Below are 12,674 nucleotides of genomic sequence, written 5' to 3' on the forward strand. Positions count from 1 at the left end.
CTCTTAGATTATTTTCAAGCCACGGCCGTATCTGATGGGACCGGAGATGATAAGAAGTCTCCAAACGTGGGTGGTAGTTTTGGGGGGAGGGTGTCGCCCTAGGATGCCTCCAGGGGCTCTGACAAGCCTCAGAAGTGGGAACTGGACTTCCCTGAACGGGGCCTGGGCGGGTGAGCAGAGCAGGGGGATGGGCAGGGGGCCATCAGGGGAGAAGTCTCCGGCCTTTCCACGTCTCTCAACACCATCCTTCCACCCCACCCCCCTCCTCCGTGCAGAATCCTCAACTGGCCCGCAGGAGGGAGAAGGGCCGGGGGGGGGGGGGGCTGCTGGCCGCGGCCAGGAGGATTGGCCTTTGTGGCCCAGTGGCCGGCCGTGGCGCGCAGGCTGAGGGGCGGGGGCCTGACCCCCAGGTGCATTGTCCGGCGGGGCCCTTCCCCCTGTCCCCGGGGTCGCCCTAGCGATCGCAGCGTGTCCCTCCGCCAGCAGCGCCGACCTCGCCGTGCGGGGCCCAGGGGCCAGATGTAGAAAGTAGTCCCCGGCCGGCCAGGCTGTCCACTACGCCGCCCTCTGCAGCCTCCCTCCGCCCCGGGCTGGACTCGACGCGCGTGGTCCCCGCGGCCTGGCGCGCGCGCGCGGGGGTCCGTGCGCCTGCAAGCGGCGCGTCGCCTCGCTACGCCGGAGCAGCGGGTGCAGCAGGAGCTGCGGGTTCAGAAGAGCAGCGGGAGCAGCGGGCGCGGGCGCACGGCCCGGGAGTATGCCCGCGCAGCCCCGCTGAATGGCGCCTCCCGTGCGCCCGGGGATGCCGCCCCTGCTGCTGCTGTTGCTGCTGCTGCCGCCGCTCGGCTGGGTTCCAGGTGGGCGCGCTCCCCGAGCGAGTGTGCGCGACCGTGCGCGGGGAGGGGGACGGGCAGGGATGCCCCGGGTGGTGCGGCCGGCCCAGGGTTCCCTCGGGATGCGCTCTCCGGGCGCTGCTCCTTGGCCAAGGCCGAGTCTCCCCGGGGCCGCTGTCCACTCGCCCTGCTCACGCCATTGTCCGCGCTGCGGCCAGCCGGGGGGGTTCCGCGCTGCGTCCCGGGCCGCGGCCGCACGTGGTTTTATTTATATTGTTTCCTGAGTGGCAGCCTCGCCGCGCAGGGGGTGCCGCGGTTGTCTGCCATTTCCAGGGTTTGCAATGAGTCCCCCAAGTCTCGGGGTGGCGGAGCCGGGCGCCCCCCGCTTCCGCAGCTCGAAACTGAGCAAGGAGATGGGAGGGTGGAATTGCAACGAGAAGGAGCTTGAAAGTTCTGTGGCCCATTTGTGCCCCCAGAGAAGGAGGGAGGAAGGTGTCTGGATAGAACTTACTTTCTGCACGTAGGACTTTGGAGTCCCGGCTGGAGGTCCCTGAAACCGCCAGATTAGCCTTGCACAAACTTGCATAAATTTATTTATCTCCATTTCTTCAACTTTGGTTTCTTCAAAGACAGAAACGTGTACAGTGAATGTTAGGAAAAGGAGATTCGAAAAGGTGTTCAGGGGCCTGAGTTATTTATTTATAAGTTACAAGCGCTGCTTTTTCTTTCTTTTCTTTTTCCTTTTTCTTTTTCCTGGAAGAGTTAGTTTCAGTTAGCAAGATAAAGGATCAAAGTAGGATGCGGCTCAGAAACACAATGGGCGTCTTTCCGGAGTGGTTGCACGCTGCATGGTTGTTGGGGTAGCTGCCCTGGGCAGACTTTAGTGGAAGTTAGGAGTTCCAGACTCTGAAGTTCCAGCATCTGTGTTGATTACCAACAGATAAATTATTGCTGGGCATTTGTAGTCAGGGCTTCTCACTAATTAGAAGTTTTTTTTTTTTTTTTTTTTTTTTTTTTTTAAATCTCCCACCAAGACCTCTAACTTTGTGTTGGCCCAGATCAACACGCTTTTGCTCTAAATGCAAGATGCAACAAATGCTTTATTCTGAGAGCCCAGCGACCTGTGTATGCTTGGATAAAGCATTTCCTCTGCTCTGATAAAAATGTGTATTGGTTGATTAAGCAATCTCCTATCCCTATTAGACAGTAAGGACCAATTAGTCACGCATTTTTTTTCAACAGTTGGTAGCTCGAAAAAAGTGAAATAAAGGTTTCCTAATCCGATCACCCACTGTGCACAAGCAGCCAGAGTTACCAACTTTTCAAAGTCTATTGTGTGTCCTTTAAATACCTAGCTGGCTAGGCAGAAATGAAGTAAATGGATTTCTCTTAAGGAGCAGAGATAGCATCCCTGCTGTAAAAGGGCAGATGGGGGGTAAAAATGCACACTTGTGATTTGTCACCAAAGATAAAGGCACTTCCCAAAGGAGTGGGTGCAGGGGTTTCCGAGAACCCTTCCAGAGACAAGGAAATCAACTCTCCTGTTCACAGAGTTGGAGTTTTGCTAATGATTTCTTGTAAAATTAGACTTTATGGCTTAACCCTGTTCAAGATCTTTTTGACAAGCTTGTAAAAGTAGCCAGTGACTTGTGCTAGTGAGTTCTGATGATTCTGGGTCTCAGGCCAGAAACCTGAGAACCCAATTCTTAGGCTTCATAGAAGGTATCAGCACCTTCCTGTGTTGTTTTGAATGTAGACATTGTAAAGGGTGACGACTCTGACTTGTTGAAAGGGTTTGCAGTTATTAGGGTCCTTGGAAGTTATTAGGGTCCTGGAGAACCTGCCTTATACCACAAATATGTGTTTTACAGTTGTGTGCTAAATGACTTTATACCTGTAATTCTGGAAAGCGCCTTCTCTCCCTTTCTCTTTGCAGGAGTGTGGGGCTTTAGTGAACTGTTTTTCATGAAAGAACCACAGGATGTAACTGTCATGAGGAAAGACCCGGTCTTTTTAGATTGTCAGGCTCACGGAGAGGGTCCTGTGAAGGTCACGTGGTTGAAAAATGGAGCAAAACTGTCTGAAAATAAAAGGATCCAGGTTCTATCCAACGGCTCTTTGTACATCCGTGAGGTGGAAGGCCGGCGAGGAGAGCATTCGGATGAAGGATTTTATCAGTGCTTGGCAGTGAACAAATACGGGGCCATTCTCAGTCAGAAAGCTCATCTGACATTGTCAAGTAAGTCTTTAAGGTCTTCTTGGTGGTAACAGTTTTTACTACTAGAAGGTTGATTTTTTTTTTATTGGCTTATGAGTAGCATTAAAAGCATACATATATTAAGAATTTCACCAGAGATGTTAAAAGCCGGCGCTAAAGGAGGCTTGCAGAGAAATCTGCAAAGACTTCATCAAATTGAGTTGTGGAGACCTAAATCCAAATTAGGCCTTGAAACCGTCAGGTGACTCTGACCAAATTTCAGACGTTGCACACTGTAAGAATTACATGAAGAAGTTTGGCCGTGCCAACAGAGCTGTTGTAAGATCTCAGTCTTTTGGAAATCGAGGAATGGAAGCAATCCCAAGTAAATCTTTCTGCTGTGTGACTGGCTCTTGAGTGCTAAATCTTTCCTACAGCCCAGCCTTCCATCTCTCAGGCCGGCCGTAGATCGCCCGTGTTGCGTTTTGATTGTAGGAGAGGGCCTTGGTCAGTAACTCTCAAGCCTTTGGAGTATTTCGAGGCCTTTCCAGCTGGGAGGGAAGGAGATCGAGGCTGTTCCTCTCTTAGGCCCAATGAAATCAAATGAGATCTGGTTTTCTCCGGTTATCATAAATTCTGCTGTCTCAGGATTTCCTCTGTGTTAACATCATCCGAGCAACTGTCAGCCTTATGGTCCATTGGGCGGCGGTTGATCTGGTAGCTGCTGGGTGTGGGACAGGTAAGGGAACAAGGTTACCACCTCTTCGGGTGACCAGGTGACACACTCAACAAAGTGGGGTGTTGGGAAGAGTTTTACAGCGCTGGCCGTGCTCTTAACCCCCCAAAGGGCAGGTTTTCGCACTATACACACGCTGACCCGTTCATAAAGCGTACAACAGGAAGAGCATGTTCTTGAGATAACCACATAACCCTTAGGGGAGTGGGTTATCCGAGATCGCCACAAGGGAAGCTTGAAGCTTTGAGTTTCCCAGGTGACTTAACTACAGCTCAGGGGCACGGCTCAGGGGCATGTTTCTGCCGCCTTGGAGAGGTGATTGATGTATGAATTGTGTGGTGACGATGAACTGTGGAGAATACCCACAAGCAGGGATAGATTTATGTTGAGCTATGTTGGCAAGTTAGAGATGGTGCCAAGCCCCACCCTGCCCCCACCCCTGCCAAAGGACGGACGGACCCCTGAAAGATTTCCGATAAACTCCACCCCAAGACCCCCTACCGTCTTCCTTTGGCTTTGATCATTGAAATCTTTTTTTCATTGACTCTTGGCTTCCCTGTACAGTATCACTTCGAGGAGAATGTGCATCTTAGCCTTATGCTCTGTTCAGCGTTTGAGTCTTGTGTAATGGGCAGTCACTCTGGGATTCTCCTATTCCCATCTTTTCAGATTTGTGGAATTTTTTTTTTTAACTTTTTCATGCCAAGGAACTGTAGTTTATGTTGCCTTTGTGGGGAAGCGGGTGGTGGAGGGGAGTGGACAGGGCTTAAAAGACAAACATTTATCAGGACCACACTGGCTTCCAGGACCTCCTGAGAAGCCTGATAGAATCCCACAGCTCACCCAGCTTTCTGACTCCATAAATAAAATCTGAAATGAATAAATATTAGGACCAGGGGGATGGGTTAGTAACGCAGTGTTAGAGCATGTGTTTGGCATACATGAGTGTCAGGGTTCAGTTCTAACCTCCTAAACCAAACTCAAATTAAAAAAAAAAAACAGCCAATCACTTAAAAAACTTTCAACATTTTGAGTACCTTCACATTTTTGTATCTTTAATTTTTTTTATTAATAATACCAAATTATATATTGATCACTTTACAAAGTATTGTGGGGAAGTAGATGACCTAATCTTCATAGTATTAAGTACAAACTTTGGATTGAAAAGTCAGGTGTGGCACATACCTGTGACCCCATCATGTGGAAGGTTGAGGCAGGGGGATGGAGTTCTAGACCAGTTAGAACTGTACATCAAGACCCTGTCTTAGAAATGTTTATTTACTCAGCGAACCGTCTCGCAGACCTTCAGAAACAGACAAACTCCCCAGATAAATGTCTAGACCAACTCCTGCTCTAGGTGGGGGCTTTCAGCCAGTCACTATTACGAATTTTAAAAGGCAAAACGCACAGCGGATTAATTTAAGTTTTTCTTTAAAAAATAAGAAGGCTGGACTCGTAGGGTTTTGTTGGTTAAGAGACCGTGTCTTGTGACAGGGGCTTTAATCACTCTTCCTGTGCAGATGTTATCCAAAGTGAGCAGGAAGAGGGGAGCATTAAGTGGGCATTCTGTTGTTTTTGTGTGTGTTTTTAAAGCTCGGCTCTTCCACTCGCTGATAACTGCAGGGTACAAGTGTGTTCCTTTTGTTTTCTCAGGGATTTTATGAGCGAATGCAGCTTTTGCTTTAGTGATGGTGGTAGCTACCTGTAATCTAAAACTTTAATCTGCTCCACTCTTGGGCTTTTTAACACACAGCCCGAGTCTTAGTTTCTGAATTTAGCGGCTAGAAGCGGAAAGTTGCACTCTGGGCCAGAATTCCATTATTCATGTGTAAATTAGGAATCGGCAAGGTTAAAAGGTTAGACACTGGCCGGGGTGAGGTTTACCCTGTGATAAAGAGCAGATGACCCTCATTCATTGGCCCCAGCTTTCATGTGGCTCTTCTGCAAAGTTGCTTATTGCCATGAATTGTTCTTGAGGAATGCAGAAACTCGAAAGCGAGCAGGCCCTTCCTTAAGTGTCACTGTGGGGCCTTATCTCCCCGCACATCGGCGCAGGGTTCTTCCCCAGGGCCTGGAGGCTTGGCTTTCCGGTTGTTCACCCAAGCACAAAAGAATGCGTCTACTTTAGTTTTGCTAAGGCATCCCGTTTTAAAAAAGGAAAACATAGGGTTAAAGTAATATATAACTTTTTTTTTAAGTAACCCTTTGTATTGATGGTCATTTTAACCCTCCCTTTTTTACATTTTCATGTAATTAGAAAAGAGAGGGGAAGGATGTGGGGAGCCCTTTTTCTAGTTGCGTTCAGTAGTAATCAGAAAATTAAAATAGGGCCTATAAATGTAAATGTATTGAGTTTTAGTACATCAAAATTTCACCTACTTGAGTGCTAAGTCTTCCTTGTATAAACACCGCAATTAAAATGTTTTAGGGATGCCCAATGACCAGAGAGCCGACTCGCTCTTCCTTGCCTTCTTAATGCTGGCGTAAGATAAGTCTCACAGGAGAGCATTAGTGTGCTTAAAGCAGTCTCATATTTCAACAAGTTTAAATTAAGATAAGGGAAGTAAAGGAGGAGGCGGGCGCATTCTGTGATGTGTAAAAGTCTGGCCATCAGCGAGGACTGAACAGGAAGCTCGTTGTTTGTGTCCTTTCCGTAAAAGATGGAAATTGAAGCCTCCAGATAGGATGAGAGCACAAACCTGGCCTATATTTCTTAGGGTTTTCCTTTTCTTTTTTTTTAAATCTTGGGCAAAGATAGAAAAGAAATTGTAGATGGAAGAGCCTGAGTATTCTCTTAACTTCGTAATTCTTTTTTAAACACTCGAGGTTAATTTTAGCCCCAGTGAAGTTCCCTGTTCAGGCAAATCAAACCAGGCTGGCCTCGAACTCACAGAGATCCACTTGTCTCTGCCTCCCGAGTCCTGGGGGTAAGGGCGTGCTCCACCACCGCCCAGTCAGACAAGTCATTTCTGTAACTTTTAACCGGGAAGAAGCATTGCCTTTAGTAAGATATGTTTTTCGTGAATAAAACGCTACTACTTCAGTTTAAGATGGAGTTTCGAGGATTTTTATTTTGTAGGTGTGGCTTTCTGCCTTAAAGAATAATTTCTCAACCATCACCCAAAGTTTGATTAGAAATGTAAAGAGCATTGAAAACAGCATTATGTTTGGGGAAAGGGGGCGATGTGGCAATGTGAAAGGAGAATGAGAACATGAAAATATAGGTCAGTTATTTGGATTTTATTAGGGATCCTGGACCCCAAGCTAGCAAAATTTCTCTTCATTGTTCTTGTCCCAGCAGGGTTTGTACACTTTGAGGGGCAGTGTCATATCTATGAGACAGGAGCTCTTAGCAGTCACCTGCCCGAATTCAGCAGTTCTAACACTGAACTCAAAGCTGCTGCATTTCGGAAGAGGAAACAGACATTTCGAGAGACTGGTCGGCCAACCCTGTAGAAATAAAACGCAGCTCCTGCTTCCTGATCTCTTAGAGAGTACGTGGTTTGGACGATCTGTTTAAGTTACTGGTGCCTTGGGCTTCTCCCCAGGCTGGCTGGGCGCTGAGACCTCTCAGCTTAAGGTCTGCTTATCAGGAGTCTGATAATCTCTGGGTCAGGGAACCAGTTTTTCTGATTTTACGTGTGATTCAAGTCTCATTTTCTGCCATTTGTAACACTACCTCCGAGCTCTTTTCAAAGTTCTTGGTTTTGTTTTGTTTTTTTCTTCTTTCCTTTATTGGAAACAAAGCAGGATCCAGCAAGGGGGTAGAGGTCTATGTCACACACACACACACAAATGTGTTTGTTTTCTTTCTGCCCACTTTTTAAGTGAAGTCTCAAGGGTCCTGGGTCTATACCCTTTTGGTCAGCCGTCTCTGATGATTCCAAAGCTCTTCATAGCCAGGGCTTGTACAGCCCCTGAGGATCTGTGCTCCCAAATTTAACAGCTGGGTCTGTTGAGAAAAATCACAGCAATTTAAGAGACTAGCCGAAAACTAATCTTTTAAGCAAGACTTTAGGCTTAATGCATATTTCAGCTAATAAATCAAATACGTTTGAGGATACCTCTGTGAAAGCCATATTTTTAACTGCAGTTAGAAGACAGGATTTTATCTTATAGCCAGAGTTGTTCAGCTAGGCTCATTGCTAGGAAATTAGCTAGGATTCATTTAGTGAACTGATCAAGACTTACTTGCAGAATAATCAGCCATGTTGAGAGTCATGCTTGCTATCTTTGGGAAGAAGATATATTTATTTTTATTTTGTGCTTATGTGTGAACGCATGCCTGCAAGTATGTACACTGCATATATGCCTGGTACCCATGGATGCTGTCAGATCCCCTGGAACTGGAGGGTGTTTCAGACAGTTGTGAACATCTTGATCTGGGCATTGAAAACTGAACTCTGGTCCTCTATAAGAGCAGCAAGCAGAGCTGGAGAGATGGCTCAGCAGTTAAATATCTGTCTACCCTTCTGGAGGACCTGGGTTCAATTCTCAGCACCCACAGTGCAGCTCACACATAGCTTCAGTTTCAGGACTTCTGACAGCCTCACACAGACATATGGGCAAAACATCATAACATTTAAAAAAGAAAATCTTGGGGGGGAAAAAGCCCTGTGTGGTGGCACACGCCTGTAATCCCAGCACTCGGGAGGCAGAGGCAGGCAGATCTCTGTGAGTTCAAGACCAGCCTGGTCAGCAAGAGCGCAAGTTCCAGAACAGCCAGGGCTACACAGAGAAACTCTAGTCTTGAAAAACCCAAACCCAAAACAAAACAAGAAACAACTGCTCAACTGCTGAACCAGCCCCTCTGCTGGAATACATTAAAGCAACTTTGATGACCAGATCTCAGTGAGTTCAAGGCCAGCCTGGTCACAAAGCAAGTTCCAGGACAGCAAGGACCATTACACAGAGAAACCTTGTCTCGAAAAACAGATAAACAAATTCTAAAAACATCTCAAGTAAGTCTATTTTATATTGCCTGTCCCCTTTGCTATAAAGTGTCTTTAAATGCATTGCTTACACCTTGGTCCGTAAGAAAGGAAGCAGCTGGTGATGTCGTCATTGGCATGATGCTCGCAGTTCCCTACCTGGCAGCATCACAGACACAGTTGATGGAGATGATGTGCAAAGCAGCTCAGACATGGACCACAGCCTCTCCAGGGCTGTGATGCTGGGCTGGGCTTGCAGAGGGCGGAGGCACTATCCTGACAAACATCTCTCACACTAACCTTACAAATTCTTTACTTTTTTTTTTTTTTTTTTTTTTTTTAGAAAAACCAAAAACCTCTGAATCTTAAAAACTGCTTTTGATGAGGCTTAAAAAGCCAAATTCTTACAGACTAAGCAGAAGGCATGAATTTAAAATGTTTGTTTCCTTAGTTTCTGGAGGCCTTGCCCTTTCCAGAGTGTTTATAGATGTATGTTTGGCAGCTTCAATGTTGACAGCAGTTGGATTAATGTAGAGACTGGGGGAATGTGGGCACTGTTTCACACTGGGTTAGTGCCTGGCATGTGGAAAAGATAATCTTCTCAATGCTTTATTTATGAAACTATAGTGGCACTTGTTTTATTTATTTTATTTTTCAAAATGCGGTTCCTCTGTGTAGCTCTGGCTGTCCTGGAACTCCCTCTGTAGACCTGGCTGGTCTCAAACTCAGAGATCCACCTGCCTCTGCTTCCCGAGTGTTGGGATTAAAGGCGTTTGCTGTCTGTATGACACTTTTTTTTAAAAAAAAAATTATTTCATGTGTATGATTGTTTTTGTTTTCGTGTATTTCTGTGGACCATGTGTGTGCCTGGCATCTGTAAGTCTAGAAGAAGGCATTGGATCTTCTGGGATTGGTGTTACCAGCGGTTGTGAGCTGCCGTGTGGGTTCTGGGAATTGAACCTAGGTCCTCTTAACCAGTTCTCTTAACCACTAGGCCATCTCTCCAGCCCCTGTTGTAGTTATTTAAACATTTTCTCTTGTGGTTCTGCTTTATACGGTGAGTGTGTGTGTGTGTGTGTGTGTGTGTACATATATGTGGATTAGCATGCCTGTATAGGCTAGAAGTCATTCTCAGGTGCTGTCTGTCCCTTTAAGGACAAAGTCTCTCATCGTCCTGGAGTTTGCTGCGACAAGGCTGGGCTGGCTGGTCAGTGAGATCCAAGGCTCTGTCTCTCTGCCTCTTTGGTGTTGGGATTACAAGCGTGTGTCTCTAGGCCTGGCTTTCTTTGTAAGTTTGGGGATCAAACTCATGACCTCATACTTGATCAGTGCACACTTGACAGGTTGTGCTCTCTTTCCAGCCCCGTAAGGACTGCATGAGATAAGTCATATTCTTTTGCAAAAGTTCTCCTAAGGATAAGCCTTCTTACTGTTTTATGATTTTTAATTAAAAAGTTGTTGTAGCTTCATCTAGATGTGTGTGTATGATGTGTGTGCGCGCATTCGTGTGCACATACGTGATACATGATGAGTGTGGAGGTGGGGGTCAGAGGACAGCGTGCCTCAGTTGTCTCCTTTCACTCTGTGGGGCCTGGGATTGAACTCAGGTCCTAAGGCTTGGTGGAAGACCTTTTAGTCTGCTGAATCATCTTGTTGGCATTTGTTCTGTAATTTTTTGTGGTACTCAGATCGTAGTAAAACTTGGGGACATTTCATCTCTGCTACCAATACCCCCCAGACCTCAGTAAACTGTTTATAAAGCTAATTCTGGTTGTGGGTGACATTCTCAGAGTTCCTAAGCTTTGGAGTAGTTCGAAATTTGGGCCAGAAAATGCCTTCCTGTGGTGTCATCTGATGCCGCCCATGTTGTGTTCCAGCATCCCTGGCCTTTTTGGGCCTCCCAGGTCCTCTGTGACAACCGGAAAAACCCAGACTCTCCTGTGTGAGGACCACTGATACTTCTGTGGATGGCAGGAAACTTCTACCCTAGAGAGTGTATTGGGGTGTTCTGCATACTCTGTGGCACTGACAGGCCACAGAACAGTGGCTGTGTGGTAGCATGTGGGCGAATGGTGAACACAAGTCTCCATGTAAATCTGCAGTCTCCTCCTCTGGTTTTGAGCAGAAGCCTTTAAACTTCTGCTCATAAATGATGCCAGGAGGGTAGCACCCCCCTGCCTCCCCAAAACAGGGTTCTCTGTGTAGCTCTGTCTGTCCTGTAGAACCTGCTGGTCTGAAATTCAAAGATGCACCTGCCTCAAAACTGAGTTTTGAGGTTAAAGGCATGTGCCACCACTGTCTGGTGTGGATGGTAGCACATCCCCAGGGTCCCAGGATCAAGTAAAGGGGAAGGCACTGGGCTTGACTGGTGTGTACCAGCCCACAAGGAAGTTTGCAGACAAAATTTCAGGTGGTTGTTTTTTTAAAATATTTGTTTTAGATTACTTATTAGTGACAGGAAAGGAATCTGGTAGATTTCTGTCTTCATCTTTCTCAAGATGTTGTTTGTGAGAGTGGGAATGTGTGTGTGTGTGTGTGTGTGTGTGTGTGTGTGTACATGTTCATGGGTATGCCTGTGGATACATGTGTTTGTGTGTACTTGTAGAGCCAGAGGTCAATTATCTTGTGTGTTCTTTAGCCTCTTTCTGTTTTTAGAGACATGAAAACTCCTTGAACCTGAAGCTTGTTAACTAAGGAGTCAGTTAGCCAGTGAGCCCCAGAGACCCTCTGCATGTGTCTCCCTGGTTCTGGGGTTACACTGCATGCTCTTGTACCTGGCTTTTATGTGAGGGTGAGAGATCTGAACTTGGGTCCTCATATTTGTGCAACAGACACTTTATTCCCTGCCCCCCCTCCATCTCTTCTCTTCTCTTCTCTTCTCTTCTCTTCTCTTCTCTTCTCTTCTCTTCTCTTCTCTTCTCTTCTCTTCTCTTCTCTTCTCTTCTCAATAAGATTTTGTTCAACCCCATTATACTAGAGCCATTTAAGTCCCTGAGAAGAATATTAAAATTACTTGATAGTATTGGCTAGTATTTAATGCACCATTCTGTATTTTGTTTATGGGAGGCTTAAAGCCAAATACAGATAATTTAGATCCTTGTGCTTTATTTATTTATGTTTATTTTTGTGGTACTAGGGATTAAACCCTGGACTTTCTCCAAAGCAAGAATTCACTTTGTCAACATCTCTTAGTTCCAGCTTGGCTAGGACTAAGTTTTTTTTATGATTTATTTTTTTATGATTTTATTTTATGTGCATGGGGTTTGCCTGTGTGTATGTATATGTCCCATGTGCATGCAGTTCCCATAGTGGCAAGATGGGGGTGTTAGAGCCTCTGGAACTGTCGTAGGCAGTTGTGAATTTCCCAGGTCATCAAGTGTTCTCAACCACGAGTCAGTTATCTCTCCACCCCTATTTTTAAGATTCTAGAACTGTTCAATTCTATACTGCTATGCGTCTTTGAAAGTTTGCACACGTGAGATACAGTTTTATAAATATTAATGGTAAATTCTGATGTATATCAATTCAGCATTTTAAAAATATAGTTGAGATTTTCTCTTGAGAGCTTTACTAACACCTTTGTGTAGAACAGATGACCCCGCTGCCCTCAGCGTCTATTAATATGGTAAGGTTTAATTTCCCCCAGCTTTCAGCCTGAATTAGTGTGAGTCTCTTTGATGGGGTTTTAAGTAATTCAGATTAAAATACTGACCTCTAAGTGGATTTGGAATAGGAAAAAAATGCTTTGATGTCAGCATTAAAAAAAAATATGCTAGCTGTGGTGGTACATGCATTCAATCCCAGCACTGAGGAGGCAGAGGCAGCTGGACCTGTAGGAGCTAGCCTGGTCTAGAAAGAGATAGCTTGGGGCTATAATGCAGAGAAACCTTATCTCAGAAAAATTGAAAAGAGGGGGTCGCACAGCTTTTCTTGAGAGATTTTTTTTTTTTTTTTTTTTTTTTTTTTTTTTTGGTTTTTTT

General features: G+C 45.8%; 1 protein-coding gene across 1 annotated transcript in view; it reads left to right on the forward strand.

Annotated features, from left to right (window-relative positions):
• The first annotated feature begins 405 nt into the window (after nucleotides 1-405).
• Prtg (protogenin) overlaps nucleotides 406-12,674 on the forward strand; it is a 115,220-nt gene continuing 102,951 nt past the window's right edge. The window contains exons 1-2 of the mRNA XM_050124416.1: nucleotides 406-854; nucleotides 2,767-3,069. Of these exons, the coding sequence (XP_049980373.1) occupies nucleotides 776-854; nucleotides 2,767-3,069 (382 nt within the window). The 5' untranslated portion in view covers nucleotides 406-775. The remainder of the gene's footprint in view (nucleotides 855-2,766; nucleotides 3,070-12,674) is intronic.

The sequence above is a fragment of the Alexandromys fortis genome, unplaced genomic scaffold (assembly GCF_014885135.2).
Source record: "Alexandromys fortis isolate MF-2015 unplaced genomic scaffold, M_Fortis_MF-2015_v1.1 scaffold_22, whole genome shotgun sequence".
Taxonomy (NCBI): Eukaryota; Metazoa; Chordata; class Mammalia; order Rodentia; family Cricetidae; genus Alexandromys; species Alexandromys fortis.